The sequence below is a fragment of the Anomaloglossus baeobatrachus genome, chromosome 10 (assembly GCF_048569485.1).
Source record: "Anomaloglossus baeobatrachus isolate aAnoBae1 chromosome 10, aAnoBae1.hap1, whole genome shotgun sequence".
NCBI classification, from domain to species: domain Eukaryota; kingdom Metazoa; phylum Chordata; class Amphibia; order Anura; family Aromobatidae; genus Anomaloglossus; species Anomaloglossus baeobatrachus.
In genome coordinates, this window is record NC_134362.1 from 73,659,063 (window position 1) to 73,675,732 (window position 16,670).

At 44.6% G+C, this 16,670-nt stretch overlaps 1 protein-coding gene across 1 annotated transcript in view; it reads left to right on the forward strand.

Annotated features, from left to right (window-relative positions):
- DAGLA (diacylglycerol lipase alpha) overlaps positions 1–14,891 on the forward strand; it is a 76,605-nt gene extending 61,714 nt beyond the window's left edge. Inside the window, exons 14-20 of the mRNA XM_075325196.1 lie at positions 638–780; positions 1,235–1,303; positions 3,105–3,177; positions 3,269–3,465; positions 3,556–3,685; positions 6,193–6,383; positions 11,104–14,891. Of these exons, the coding sequence (XP_075181311.1) occupies positions 638–780; positions 1,235–1,303; positions 3,105–3,177; positions 3,269–3,465; positions 3,556–3,685; positions 6,193–6,383; positions 11,104–12,025 (1,725 nt within the window). The 3' untranslated portion in view covers positions 12,026–14,891. The remainder of the gene's footprint in view (positions 1–637; positions 781–1,234; positions 1,304–3,104; positions 3,178–3,268; positions 3,466–3,555; positions 3,686–6,192; positions 6,384–11,103) is intronic.
- The last annotated feature ends 1,779 nt before the right edge of the window (positions 14,892–16,670 follow it).

Here is a 16,670-nt window from a genome sequence, read left to right on the forward strand (position 1 = left end):
CATCGCCGGCCTCCCGGTTCTTGTAGTTTGCCACTACAGGTTGTGTATCGGTAACCATCGCGACGATGAAGGAACTTCCGCTGTCAGCCGCTACTCAAAGGCAGCACGATTACCAATCAGAGGCAAGCGGTTCATGCCTTTTGACGTCAGCGCTCTGGCAGCGGAAGTTCAAGTTATATGGTTACCCGATATACATCCTGTACCGGTGAACTGCAAGATCCAGGAGGCCGGCGAGGGAACGGGAAGGTAAGGTGAGCATATTGTGTGTGTTTGTGTGTGTGTTTATACGTATTTGTACGTGTGTGGAATGGCACAATAGGGGACCAGGATGGGACATTTAACAAGTTGTGGAAGGAATTGTCTGCATTGCAATGATTTCCTATGGGAAATCTTGCTTTGCTGAACGAGTAGAGTAACTTGGTTATCAAGTGCACTCCCAGAACGGATTGTTCTCGTTAACCAAGGTTCCACTGTAGTATGAAAGGCATTTTGAATTGTCGTTTTTTACATTCTGTTCTTCACTGCATAGAATAGCCATAAATAGATTTCGCCCAGTGATAACTTTAAAGCTCCTGTAACTTGTCCTAGATTCGGCGATGGCTGAGCTTATCTCGTGTACTGTTCCTTGTGTTCCTAGGGACGTGGAACCAAACACTATGGCCTAATTGTGGTGGGGCACTCGCTGGGAGCTGGCACTGCTGCTATTCTTTCCTTCCTTCTACGTCCGCAGTACCCTTCCCTAAAATGTTTTGCTTACTCTCCACCAGGGGGCCTCCTAAGGTATGTAACCTATAAATGTCTTGAGCAGGGCTACGGGGGAACACTATTCTCCTTATGGAGACTTTGCAAGCCAGTCTGGCTGCCAGTAAGGGGACTTATAGCTGCCATGCCCCTCTGCAAAATATTCAAATTTTCTCTCCAGGACAGGAGACAAACTCTAGCGCAGCGCCACCTATTGGAAGTAGCGATCCTAAAAGTTAAATGTGGATTTTTAACAATCCTTTATAAATAACTTGGGATACCCCGAAACACCGTGTCTGCAAATTGGGATTCTGATCTGGCATATATATCCTAAGTTATTTGTAAAGGATTGTTAAAAATCCACATTTAACTTTTAGGATCGCTACTTCCAATAGGTGGCGCTGCGCTAGAGTTTGTCTCCTGTCCTGGAGAGAAAATTTGAGCAGGGCTGCCATCTATAGGCCTCACTAATATCATGCTAATTTCTTTTCAGCGAGGATGCTATGGAGTATTCCAAGGAGTTTGTTACATCTGTCGTGCTTGGGAAAGACTTGGTACCCAGGTAATTTTGAGGGGAAATATTTTAACGACACACTAGAGCAGAGGTGGCCAAATAAGTTTCCCGAGGGACCACAAGAGAGTCATTGCCGTGACTGTTGTGGACAACTGAACCAAGTGGTTTACATTAATTCTGCTCAATATTAACATTAATTGTAATTTTTTTTTATATTGTATCACTTAATATTGAGCAGAATTAAGTGCCTTCTATATAACTATGAGCCCAAACACAGGCACCTATATACAGTGAGCCCCCATATAGCCCCCAGGATGCAGACTGAGCCACCACAAAGTTTTCCTATACACAGTATGAGCTCCACAGTCCACCTCTATATAATATAAGCCACCACATTGCCCTCTTTATACAGTATGAGCCCCCATAGACCCTACACTGGAATGCCCTCACATAGCCCCTCTATATACAGTTAGTGCCCACATTTCCTCCCTATATTCAGTATTAACCCACTCTATACAGCTTGAGCCTGCACACAGCCCCCTATCTGAGCCATCATAAATTCCTCCTATACACAGTACGAGCTCCACAGTCCTCCTATATATAAGCCACCAAATTGCCCCCAAGGTACAGTATGAGCCCTCATAGGCCCTACACTGTGATGTGCTCACATAGGCCCTCTATATACAGTGTAAGTCGCACATAGTCCCCTATATACAGCGTGAGCGCCCATATAGCCTCCTTATATTTAGTATTCGCTCACTACATAGAGCTTGAGCCCCCACATAGCCCCCTATATACAGTCTTAGCCACCACAAAGTCATCCCATACATCATACGAGCTCCATAGTCCCCCCTATATGTATTATAAGACACCACATTGTCCCCTAGATACTGTATTCCCCATAGTCCCTTCACTGTGATACCCTCACATAGCCCCTCAATATAGGGGACTATGTGAGGGTTCACACTGTATATACAGTATAACCCCTCACATAGACCCTCTGTATACAGTATGAGCCCCACATAGTTTCCTACATGCAGCATGAGCCCCCTATAAGCCCTCACATAGCCCCTCTATATACAGTATGAGCCCCCACATAGCCTCCCTATATACAGCATGTGCCCCCATAGTCCCATATATACAGTATAAGCCCTCACATAGCCCTTCTATATACAGTGTGAGCCTCCACATAGCCGCCCTATATACAGCATGTGCCCCCATAGTCCCATATATACAGTATAAGCCCTCACATAGCCCCTCTATATACAGTGTGAGCCCCGACATAGCCTCCCTATATACAGTGTGAGCCCCGACATATCCTCCCTATATACAGTGTGAGCCCCGACATAGCCTCCCTATATACAGTATGAGCCCTCACATAGCCCCTCTATATACAGTGTGAGCCCCGACATAGCCCCTCTATATACAGTGTGAGCCCCGACATAGCCTCCCTATATACAGTATAAGCCCTCACATAGCCCCTCTATATACAGTGTGAGCCCCGACATAGCCTCCCTATATACAGTGTGAGCCCCGATATAGCCTCCCTATATACAGCGTGAGCCCCCTATATAGGGTATAAGCCCTCACACATCCCTTAGACCTATATTAAAAAAAAAAAACCTAAACACATTCTCCTCTGGCTCCCGTTCCCCCAGCAGGCTGCTCATAGCAGATGGCAGTGATATTTGGATGCGGGTGGGATGGCATGATATGGCTTATGGGCCACTTTTCTGAGCCATTCAGCACTCTGTCCATGGGCCGGACTGGAACAGCCAGAGGGCCAGACGTGGCCTGCATTCTGCACTAGAGTATATATTGATCTAACCCTAACCATTCTTTTCTGTAGGATAGGTTTGTCTCAGCTTGAAGGCTTCCGCAGGCATCTTCTAGATGTTCTTCAGAGAAGTAACAAGCCAAAGGTTTGTAGTATATAGATTTCTGTGCAGTAGTAGATTTGATTTATGGCACCTATTACTGTAAATGCATTCTTGTATTTTCCTGCTCTCCTAGTGGCGGATTATTCTGGGGGGTACTAGGTGTATACCTAAATCAGAACTTCCTGACGAGTCTGAGGGGATAACGGTGCCCAGTAACCGGCTTTGGACTCACCCCAGTGATCTCACCATAGCACTGTCAGCCAGCACCCCGCTCTACCCTCCCGGACGGATCATTCATGTAGTGCACAATCATCCGGCAGAGCAGTGCTGGTGAGGGGCCATGGCGTTTATATAATCTACTATTTGGCATTCATTAATAGACCTTTCTTATATGTTGCATCATAACACTTGTGTTCTTAGTTTCTGGGATCAAGAGGAACCTACCTACTTTGCCATTTGGGGAGACAACAAAGCATTTGAAGAAGTAATCATCTCCCCGGCCATGCTGCACGAACACCTTCCTCATGTGGTAATGGAAGGACTGAACAAGGTTAGGAAGATGTTAATTTGTGGTTGTAATGCAAAGGTTTCTTTAAAGGAAATCTGTCACCAGGTTTTTGCTCCCTCATCTGAGAGTAGCATAATGTAGAGACAGAGACCCTGATTCCAGTGATGTGTCACTTAATGAAGTTTGCTGTCATTTTGATAAAATCAATGTTTTCTCTGCTGCAGATCTAGCAATTATACAGAGCTCATGAATATGCTGGACTACCTGCAGCACGCCAAGTAGTCCTGTAATGATGATCTTCTGCTGATTAAACGGTGATTTTTATTTCAGTACTACACAAAGCAGCCCAGTAAGTGACACATTGCTGGAATCAGGGTCTCTGTCTCTATATTATGCTGTTCTCAGATTAAAAGTCAAAAATCTAGTAATAGATCCCCTTTAACCCCTTCACGACCATGGACGGATATAGCCGTCATGGAGCGTGTCCCGTTAAGCCCCGCCCACTACTGCGGGCAGGTGGCGGCGGTCGGCACACATATCAGCTGTTTTCAACAGCTGACATGTGTGCCTGCATGTTGCGAGTGGAATCTCTTCCACTCGCAACAGTTAACCCCTTAAATCTCGCTGCCAAAGTCTGGCAGCCAGATCTATATGCGCGCGGCCATGTTTTTTACTTACCGCCGCCCCCACCGGAAGTCACGTGCGTGATCACGTGACTTTCGGTGGTTGCCATCGTAGCACAGGGTCATGTGATGACGCCTGCAGCTATGAAGTTTCGCTTTCGTTTTCCCTCGGCCGGGAGCAGAGAGAAACAGAAAGTGACTGAATCTGCTGTTTACAGCTGTATAGCTGTGATCAGCAGATAGATAAGAGCAATGGAATTGCTGATCGCTATAGCCCCCTAGGGGGACTAGTAAAATAAAAAAAAAAAAACAAAGTTCAAATCACCCCCCTTTCCCCCCATTGAAAATTAAAGGGTTAAAAAAATAAATAAATATGCACATTTGGTATCGCCGCGTTCAGAAATGCCCGATCTATCAAAATATAAAATCAATTAATCTGATTGGTAAACGGAGTAGTGGCAAAAAATTCCAAACACCAAAATTACGTTTTTTGGTCGCCGCAAGTTTTACGCAAAATGCAATAACAGGCGATCAAAACGTAGCATGTGCGCAAAAATTGTACCATTAGAAACGACAGCTCAAGACGCAAAAAATAAGCCGTCACTGAGCCATAGATCCCAAAAAATGGGAACGCTACAAGTTTCGGAAAATGGCGCAAAACGTGCACCACTTTTATTGGACAAGCTTGTGAATTTTTTTTAACCCCTTAGATACAAGTAAACCTATACATCTTTGGGGTCTACAAACTCGCACCGACCTCAGGCATCACAACAACACATCAATTTTACCATATAGTGAACACCGTGAATAAAACATCCCAAAAACTATTGTGCCATCACACTTTTTTTTTGCAGTTTTTCCACACTTGGAATTTTTTTGCTGTTTTCTGGTACACCATATGGTAAAACTTATGGTTTCATTTAAAAGTACAACTTGTCCCGCAAAAAACAAGCCCTCATATGGCAAGATTGACGGAAAAATAAAAAAGTTACGGCTCTCGGAAGAAGGGGAGCAAAAAATGGAAAGTGCCTCGGGGCTGAAGGGGTTAAAGAGGACAAACCATCAGGATTCTCCTATATAAACTAAAGCCAATGCTATACTGGTGCTATCATGCTGATTCTATACATAGCTTTAGTTGTGAGATTGGATATATACTTTCTGAAATACAGGCAAGTAAATTTTGTGCAATGCACTGTTATTGATGAGAGGTGCAACAGAATATCTAATAGATGGACAGGTTTTGCTAGTTATCCCCCCCCCTGTTTGCTGCCTGTCCTTCCTCCCCCTGTCTGTTATTACAGGGGAGGAAGGTCAGTGGGTAGGAACGACAGGCGGCAGACAGAGGCGGGAATAACTAGCAAAACCTGACCATCTATTAGATATTCTGTTGCACCTATCAATCAAATAACCGTGCATTGCACAAACTTTACTTGCCTGTATTTCAAAAACTATACATCCGATCTCACAACTAAAGGTATGTATAGAATCGGCCTCATATCACCAGTATAGCATTGGCTTTAGTTTATGTAGGAAAATTCTGGTTGTTGGTCCTCTTTAAGAAGTTTCACTCTGAGCTTTTTATCTGCCATTGCAATGCTGGTCCGTTTACTTTAATGGAGAGAAGCTGCAATACCAGACACCGCCAATGGCACAAAGTGGTGCTGTTTCTGGGGGTGAAATAGTAGACTCCTTTTTCTGTCCCTGGTCAAGTCCTTTTTAATGTTCATAAATCTATTCCTATAACATTACGTTATCAGAGACCATTTCTGTTTTTATCCTGACAATCTTCTACCTACCACCGGACTTCAGCATGCCACCTATGTCATGGTAGCACCAGTGTAAATTGGCCTGTAGGTTGTCCTGCCATGGTACTGTACATCAGTCTATATTGCATGGTATAGTTTTTCTTTTATTTGACCTACGCAGGTGTTGGAAAATTATAACAAAGGCAAAACTGCCCTTCTGTCAGCTGCCAAAGTGATGGTGAGTCCAACAGAAGTAGATCTGAACCCAGAACTGATCTTTCATCAGCCGCCTCATCTGTCCCCACCTATTCTGGAGGTGATCCCTGCCATCATGCCTGGCACCAATGCCAACAGGAGGAACAGCAGCACCAAGTAAGTCGGGAACCCCGGGGACAATCAGTGGGGGATACTTGCTGAGGGTTACCAGCTGCCATGATAAATGCTTGATCCCCTATCATTGGTATGATCCATTGACTCTCCCCATTATAGTTTTTTCTTCTGTGACTCATTTTTTTTCTTTATTGTACCCCATCCACTCCCTCATTTCCTTACGCATGTTTCTTGTCCTCGTTATTCAGGGTCCTGTGTGGTGTAATTTCTCTTTGTTCGCCTGTGTAATGGACACTGTTCTGTCCATTTTTCTTGCATTACCATGGCCTGTTTGTCGTGATTAGTAATCTCTCATCTGTGAGTCTTTTCAATCTTTATCATATTCCAGTTGTGATGCTGCTGTTTTTACCATCCATCTTTATTCTTCATAGTTGTTAGTCATGCCGTGTTGTCCGCCAGAATCCCACCCTGCCTAGTTTTAGTGACTCAGGTTTGTGAATTGATAACTCCTCTGGTGTGACTCCTTCCTGCAGGTCAGTGTCTGACATCTGTGGAATTGCTCTTCCTTTGAACGTGGGCTTGTGTTACGTAGTTTTTACCATATAATGATTTAAAGACTTCTGTCAGTGGCAACTGGGACCTGAGATGATCTTGCAATGATAGAGAGCTCTAATCTGTCTACGCGTTGGTCCCCAGTCTCAATCTTTGAGCTTATAATCGATCTCTGAGGAGCAAAGAACTCAACCGATTTGAGCAATCAGTTGTGGTCTTTTTACTTTATTGCCTACAGATCAAAACTTTGGCTATATCACAAAGTATTGTGAACCGATCATTAAATCCAGCTTAAGTCAGAGGCCGTCTGAGCAATTTTCAGGTTTCTGCCATGCGTGTACATGGGAGAAACTTGTCAATCAACTGTCCTGATGCGGGGAGAAGCCAACAGAGGCAGTGCCGCAGCATTTCAGAACCTGGCGGCAAGACTCTGATTCCTGTTCCCCATGATTTGGGCAGTATCAATCTAATGACTGGTTCCCTTTATGCGGTTATCCCCTCCTTGGTAGGTAATGATGTAAGCATATTGCCTACTTAAAAAAAAAATGTATTCACTAAGTAATAATTACATTAAAAGGAACCTTTCAACATATTCTATAAAGGGGCATCTTATTCCCCTGACTCACCTGCTACACCCCACAAATATCTTTTGAAAATCTGCTGTGCTTTATGTAAATCTTTGGGTCCGGTCCGATTGATGTCCTTGGTTGTGGCTCCTGTCCCTCTTCTCCTCCACTCTGATCGCAGTCCTCTTGTGATGATTGACATGGATGACGCCTCCTGCCTCATCCATGTTGCCAGACAAAACCTCGCACCTGCACAGAGACATTGCCGGATCACGTAGGCACACTGCACTACTATGGGCAGATATGAACATGTGCCGCCCCCGTGCTAGCAGCCTGCCGCTGCTCGGGTCCAGACCGTCTGGTGGGTGGCTCGAGGATCTCCGGACCCGGGGGATCCTGCGGATACTCCGAATGGAAAGGGGGTTTTGGTGGACATATATGTACGGGCTGGGCCGTACTAGGTTTGTGACGCCATCCATGGTATGTGGTGAGTTTGGACACCACGGCAGCAGTTATAGTGGTACCCGGGGGGAGATGTTGTGCAGCAAGTTGTTAACCCCTCCGTGAGCAGGGATGGTGGCCCCGGGACCCGTTGGGTTTGGTGGTGTAGGGAGATGGGCAACCGCAGGGTGCTGGTGTACTCACTATTAAGAAAACACACGAGTCTCTGGTCTGGTAAACCAAGGTGATGGTGGTCGATGCCCGCAGCCGGCTGCGTTCTGGTCCCCCCCCACCCGGCTGGTGGTCTCTCTCTTTCTCCTGCACCTGTTTTAGAACGGTGGACTTGCCTGTGCTTGCAACTTCAGGAGTCCGCTCCCGGCTGGATGTGGCCTAAGGAGCCCTTGCCCCCGCAGATGCTGGCCCGTGGGATCTCTGACCCGTGGTGGTGGCCTTTTATCCCCCTCGGTGGGCTATTGCCTTCAATCGGGACTTTGGGTGGGACAGGACCTCTAGTCCTGGCCTCAATCAGTTAACCAGTTCCAGTCGCTTCTGGACCTAGCTTCAGGGTCTGAGTACCCCCCCCTGTGTGCTCCAGTTTCCGAGTCTGTTCTCCGGGTCGGTACCGGCGGGCTACAACCCTGTCCCGGTCCACCTCGGTTCCACCGAGCCGTCTTCCCGACTCCTGCAGACGGAGACCGGCTTCTGCCTCCCAGCCAAAGGTACCAGGGCTCCTACCCTGGCACCTGTCAGTCTGCCTTCAGGCCTGAGGCACAGGCCTGACCTCCACTCTCCTTGAACACTACAACTGACTGTTAGAACGCAACTCACTTTTCCCCACCCTCTGACTGTCTAAAACTCCTAGGTGGGCGTCTTCCAACCGCATGGTTCCGCCCTCTGGTGTGTCTATCAAGCCCCGAGGGAGGTGACTAGGATTTTAAGGTTGGCTGATGTCACCTGTGAGGGAAGGCTGTAATGCGGGGCCCTATTTGTGACTACCTGGCCCGGCCAGGGCGTCACAAACACACAGGTGTGCACGCGCGAACTGGTGAACTCTGTGCAGGTGCAAGTTTTTATTCTGCAACATGGATAGCTAAGGAGGCATCATCCACATCAGTCATCACAAGAGGACCGCGATCAGAGAGGATGGCTCCGCAACCAAGGACGCCCATTAGACTGGACCCAACATTTGTCACAGACCAACTTACTTTGTAATGTTTATGGGGTTGTCTATGACCTGTCGTCAAGGTGGGGAGAGAAGGGAAGAGCATATTTAATATCCTGTTCTTTTAATCATATCACATGGCTTTTTATTTAAGAACCACGTTACAAGGCTCTTATCACATGGACCCACATTCTCAAGAAGAGTAATTTCCTTTGGTTGGTTGGCACTAATGTATTTTCCAACTGTATTCAGTATTTAGACGTTACACAGTGCATATAAATGAGAATGCACCGTTTATAAGAGCAGATAGACACAGGTGATCTGACATATTGGAGGTACATATCAGAAAATCATATTTGGGGGGGTTAGTTATTGGCTTGGACCACTACAGATTTCTACCAGCAAGTGACTGATAGTTTCCAGAAAATCTGAATCCACTGCAACCATTACTAGAAAACTCCACTGATCCGATTGTATGTAGCTGCACAAAATTTGTGTTTCAATAAGTTTGCAGATCCAAATTGCTGATTTTATCTGCCGTGAAATGGTTCACCATTAGACCGCCAGCTCATAATACCAGCCCGCAAGATGATTACCATCTATAACGGACAGAGGCAGATTTTAAGGAGTCTTGTCCCTATCACGAAGAAAAGTAATTTTTACTTAATCGTTTTATCTTACTGAAACAATTTGGTTTGGGCCAATGATGATCTTCATTGGTTACAACTTTATATTAATTACACTTTAAAAATAAACAAAAAAAAGTGCGGAAAGGCAAATATCTATTGTATATGCCCCTTTACTATCAAGCTTTCTGCTTGCCAAAATTGTAACCCACTTGTCATTGGTAAAATCTGTACATCTGCTCCCATCTTAGCTCCTTACAGTCACAGCACTGTACAGGTCTCCAAAGATTTGACCTAAATTATTTATGTCTCATGTCATCAATGCTAGTTGGATGCAGAAGTGATTGGTGCCGGAGAATTTTTTTTTAAAGTGGCTATGCAGCGTCCATCATTTCTTTAAGGGAACCTGTCGCCAGGATTTTCCCCTTTTTATAAGCTGCGGCCACCACCAGTGACCTCTGATATACTGCATTCTAGATCACTGTATATAAGAGCCCAGACTGCTCCATATAATGTAAAAACACCTTTATCATACTTCCCTAGGGGGCGGTTGGGTCTGATGGGTGTCGCTGCTCTTGATCTGGCACCTCGTCCATCTTGTGCAGTCAACGTCCTCCTTCACAGTCCTGTTGAATGACGCATCCTATGTCATCCACACATAGGCTGTCATTGTGCTCCTGTACATGCTGAGGGCAGGGCATAGTACTGTAATGTGCAGGCACGAAAAAAGGTCAAGACCGCCTGCGCATGCACACTAAAATACTAAGCTGTCCTCATCACGTGCACAGGAGCGCAATGGAGGACACTGTGAATGACGTAAAACACGTCATGCGCACGGGACTGGGAAGGAGGACGGCAACTGCACAAGATGGAGGAGGCACCAAACCCGTGAACAGTGATGTCCATCACCCCTTAGGTGTTTATGTTCTATAGAGAGGACTGGGCTCTTATATACAGTATTCTGGAATGCTCTATATAAGGGGTCACTGGTGGAGGCCACAGCATGTAGGGGACAAATATGGGGACAGGTTCCCTTTTTAATAGAGCATGGAAAGACACTACCACACATGGGGTAGAAAAGTTGCCCGATGCCCAGCAGACTGTCTTTACCCATAATACAAAAAAGAAAATCCTTATTTATTATTATACTAATCAAAATAGGATATGTGCACAAATCTTGCTAGGCATCTGTTTTATGGGGGCTTTTTTTAATCTACCATCCCCCCAGCATGCCGTATGTCTTACATAATTGCTGCGGGAATGTAAATTTCCAATGGTTTGTCTTGAGGTCCAGGCTAGAGCTGCACATTAGTCAACCAAGGCGAGGTCTGATTGCATTTATCTTTTAATTTTGCCTTTTCTATTTCTGTCCATGTTGTACTGATGTTATTCTTGTGTTGCCCAAACCTCTGTAGGAGTAAGCAGTCTGAAATCAGCCTAGAGGGATTTTATGACTCTCGTCTCCTATCGCCGGTGCTGAAGGATCCGGTTGAGCTTCTGTTAATGAGCACCAAGGATTGCCTGGCAGTGTCACTGCAAGACCGCAGGGCGCCATTAGCCACAATGGAGAGCCTCTCTGACAACGAGTCCGTCTACAGCTTTGACTCCAGGCGTTCCTCTGGATTCCGAAGTATTCGTGGTTCACCCAGCTTGCGGGCCGTTTTGGAGCGGGATGAGTCTCATTGCTTCTTCATTGACCCCACCATTCCAGAGGAGAATCCATCCCTCAGCTCCCGCACTGAGCTACTTGGGGCAGATGCCCTTTCTAAGCACTCACAAGAGAGCCAGCACACCGAGATTATCCATAACAGTGGTCGCTCCTCACCCGGAGACTTGCCACCCTGGGATGAAGACGCGACGGCAGGAGCTGAGACCACCAGGGTGCAGACCCCAGCACAGGAGGAGCTGGCATTACTGAATGGACGCCTCACTGAAGTTCCAAGTCCGCAGGTGCTAGAATTTGCAGAATTTATAGACAGTCTTTTCAATTTAGACAGTAAAAGTGGATCTCTGCAGGACCTATATCACATGATGGTGTCAGATGGAACAGACCGTGAAATTCCCAAGTCTTTAAGTGATCAAGAGATACTGCTAAGAGCACAGTTTGAGCCAAATCTAGTGCCCAAGCCTCCCCGTCTCTTTGCTGGCTCAGCAGACCCGTCATCTGGCATATCTGTTTCTGCCTCTTTTCCCCTTAGCTCCTCAGGTGAGCTCATGGACCTTACACCTACAGGTATGAGCAGCCAGGAGTGCCTGACCCCCGATCCCACCCGGACTGCCACACCTACAGGACCCACTCATGGCAAGCAGGAAGAACTTCTCATCTCCGCTCTCTAGCAAAACGCACACGGACAATTGAGTAGAGGATATTTGATGGAAACGCAGCTTTAGGAGTAGAGTAATGTAAGCTTACAATAGGAAGAGATAAGCCAGAGCTTAGTTACCTGTGGTAATTGAGTCGGAGGGAGAGCTGCCCTCCCGCCATCAATGTTTATGCCTGTGGCACCACTGTGTTACAGACTTTGCGGCAGCTGAAAGGGATTTTTCAGACTTTTTGTGTGAACATCACAAACCAAGGAAAGTGATACATTGCACTAAGAAGATGCCACCACATTGGCAGTCTTGCATGGCTTGTCTTTTACCAGCCTAAATTACTTGCCAACCCGCTTCACCAGTCTGTTTAGATGAACTGCGTTGGCTTTCAGAGCTGTTTTTACCTCTGTCTGTCATTAGGTATTTATATATTAGGTCTTACTATTACAAATTACGCAAAGGAGGTGTCGCTACAGTACAAGGACACCCTTCTGCCTCCATTACTTTCCTAATTATTTGCCATGTTAGAGTTAAAAGATGGTTGTATGAGAGGAGAATTGACAACCATGCTTGGCCTAAGTGAGAGCTCATCCATCTTTAGCCTGTAAGCTGGACCCGGTCCCCAATATTCCTGAAATAGCGCAGACGTAATATGCAGATTATGTAATTGCTGGAACATATATGGTTATGGTTCCTAACCTGAAATGTACTAAGATTTCCCTTTAATCCAGCCATAGATGTGTTCTCCGTCTCATTATCTTTAGATCCCGTGTACATTAATGCGGAGATCCTGTAGATCCCGCTAGTCGTGAGATTTCCCAGGGATTTGTGCTCTATATCACATGCTTGTGATCACTTTGCCTATACGACCTGGTAGTACCCTAGTTGCCTTGCTGTCGGAGCACATTGCTATTACGTACAGGTATGTTATGATATTGGAAAGATTGAAGACTCTTTTAGTGCAATTAGAACGATTGACCAAATATTTCATTCACTTTGTTTACAAGAAAAGAGAATTTCTGATTGGCGTCACTGTACCCGCGCTCCCTGCCAACTAGTGTTATCTATACATTTTATAATTCCCATCCACGGGATATGCCACAAAATGTCTGATAGATGCAGGTCCCAACTTTTCAACCTTATTTATCTCAAAAACGAGGCCTCCTCTTGCTCAGGTGTTCATGGAGAGGAAGCCGCACTTGCACTGCTCTCTCCATTCACTTCTATGGGAGTCCCAAAAATGGCCGGACAAGGTTGCTTGCCTTTTTGAGAACTAATATAGAAGTGAATATCCAGATGGTCTCAACTATGTTCGTGTGGAATAGGCCTTCCTAGGCTGCGCAGGAGTAACAAAGTGCAGGTTGTGCAAACTGTTTAATATAGAACAAAGCAATGTATTTGGAGCGAAATACATCGTTCTGCTAAAGAGTTGGCCCTCACTTTGGTATACTCCATCCTAGGCAACGCCTGAATATACTTGTGATCATCTGGATGGTTTATCGGACCTTCCACCACTGAGAGGAGGACAGGTCTATGTTGGCGTAGCAGGTGTTTGAAGCTCGGAAACGCTCTACCTTAGTGTTGTCCACAGTGTATAAAGGTGAGTGACTTTCCACTTGTTACCGCTCACGCAGTGCCTACACATGATGTGCAAGGGGATGCCCCTCCTTTTTTTGTTCTTTTTATAGAGGCGTATAAGGAGATCCTGGCATGTGGTGCCCCCTCTTATTTACAGCAGCGCAAGTAAACCCAGTACTCAACATGTGGATCCCAGAGGTGAAACCCACATTTATTAGACATTGGCATACATTGTGGACATGTCAGTGATGCAAATACCCTTAAAAGTTGGAAATACAACTTTGAAAGCAGTCGGCCTAACGCTCATGCAGCCAATGGCTATATCTCCATCCGACCTATACACATGCACTATTGACTCCACCGAGCGTACATGTGTCCTGAACAGGAGGGGGTGTGAGCTGCTGCTAGAGAGATCTCTGGAAGCAATGGATCTGCTTTATAAACAAAGCATAAGGCACTTAAAATTGGAGATGGCAAATCCTTCTCTTTCTAAATGCCCTAATGGGAGTCAACCCCCCCCCCCAATACACATAAGGTGGTCAGCCGCATTTATAGCAAGCAGTCGTAGACGTGAAGATATATTGATACTACAGTATTTTTTCTTCTGTTACACCTAGTGTTTAAGGTTTTTGGAAACATGACTAAGCTTACCTTTTTAATCAACTCAAACAATATGCCATTTACCAGATCCCACTTTCCTGTTCATGGCAGCATAGGACCTAAGTGATAGATTCATGTGGAAATTTTACCGGTTGAGTGACTGAACCGCATATGAATGAAAAGTGGCTCTGAGCTATACGTGCCAGATGTGTATCTATGGATTGCAGATGTACTTTACCGATGTATATCTATGGAAAATTGCTGTATATGCCAGATTTATATCTATGAAACATAGCTGTACATCCCTGACGTATATCTATGAAATATAGCTGTATATGCCAGATGTACTGTATATCTATGGAGCTGTACATGCCAGATGTGTATCTATGGAACATAGCTGTACATGCCAGATGTGTATCTATGGAACATAGCTGTACATGCCAGATGTATATCTATGGAACATAGCTGTACATGCCAGATGTATATCTATGGAACATAGCTGTACATGCCAGATGTATATTTATGGAACATAGCTGTACATGCCAGATGTATATCTATGGAACATAGCTGTATATGCCAGATGTATATCTATGGAACATAACTGTACATGCCAGATGTATATCTATGGAACATAGCTGTACATGCCAGATGTATATCTATGGAACATAGCTGTATATGCCAGATGTATATCTATGGAACATAGCTGTATATGCCAGATGTATATCTATGGAACATAACTGTACATGCCAGATGTATATCTATGGAACATAGCTGTATATGCCAGATGTATATCTATGGAACATAGCTGTACATGCCAGATGTATATCTATGGAACATAGCTGTATATGCCAGATGTATATCTATGGAACATAGCTGTACATGCCTGACATATATCTATGAAATATAGCTGTATATGCCAGATGTACAGTATATCTATGGAGCTGTACATGCCAGATGTGTATCTATGGAACATAGCTGTATATGCCAGATGTATATCTATGGAACATAGCTGTACATGCCAGATGTATATCTATGGAACATAGCTGTACATGCCAGATGTATATCTATGGAACATAGCTGTACATGCCAGATGTATATCTATGGAACATAGCTGTACATGCCAGATGTATATCTATGGAACATAGCTGTACATGCCAGATGTATATCTATGGAACATAGCTGTACATGCCAGATGTATATCTATGGAACATAGCTGTATATGCCAGATGTATATCTATGGAACATAGCTGTATATGCCAGATGTATATTTATGGAACATAGCTGTACATGCCAGATGTATATCTATGGAACATAGCTGTATATGCCAGCTGTATATGCCAGATGTATATCTATGGAACATAGCTGTACATGCCTGACGTATATCTATGGAACATAGCTGTACATGCCAGATGTATATCTATGGAACATAGCTGTACATGCCAGATGTATATCTATGGAACATAGCTGTACATGCCAGATGTATATCTATGGAACATAGCTGTATATGCCAGATGTATATCTATGGAACATAGCTGTATATGCCAGATGTATATTTATGGAACATAGCTGTACATGCCAGATGTATATCTATGGAACATAGCTGTATATGCCAGCTGTATATGCCAGATGTATATCTATGGAACATAGCTGTACATGCCTGACGTATATCTATGGAACATAGCTGTACATGCCAGATGTATATCTATGGAACATAGCTGTATATGCCAGCTGTATATGCCAGATGTATATCTATGGAACATAGCTGTACATGCCAGATGTATATCTTTGGAACATAGCTGTATATGCCAGATGTATATCTATGGAACATAGCTGTATATGCCAGATGTATATCTATGGAACATAGCTATATATGCCAGATGTATATCTATGGAACATAGCTGTACATGCCTGACGTATATCTATGGAACATAGCTGTACATGCCAGATGTATATCTATGGAACATAGCTGTATATGCCAGCTGTATATGCCAGATGTATATCTATGGAACATAGCTGTACATGCCAGATGTATATCTTTGGAACATAGCTGTATATGCCAGATGTATATCTATGGAACATAGCTGTATATGCCAGATGTATATCTATGAAATATAGCTGTATATGCCAGATGTATATCTATGGAACATAGCTGTATATGCCAGATGTATATCTATGGAACATAGCTGTACATGCCTGACGTATATCTATGGAACATAGCTGTACATGCCTGACGTATATCTATGGAACATAGCTGTATATGCCAGATGTATATCTATGGAACGTAGCTGTATATGCCAGATGTATATCTATGGAGCTGTACATGCCATATGTATATCTATGGAACGTAGCTGTACATGCCTACATGTATATCTATGGAACGTAGCTGTACATGCCTACATGTATATCTATGGAACGTAGCTGTATATGCCAGATGTATATCTATGGAACGTAGCTGTACATGCCAGATATTATATATCTATGGAACGTAGCC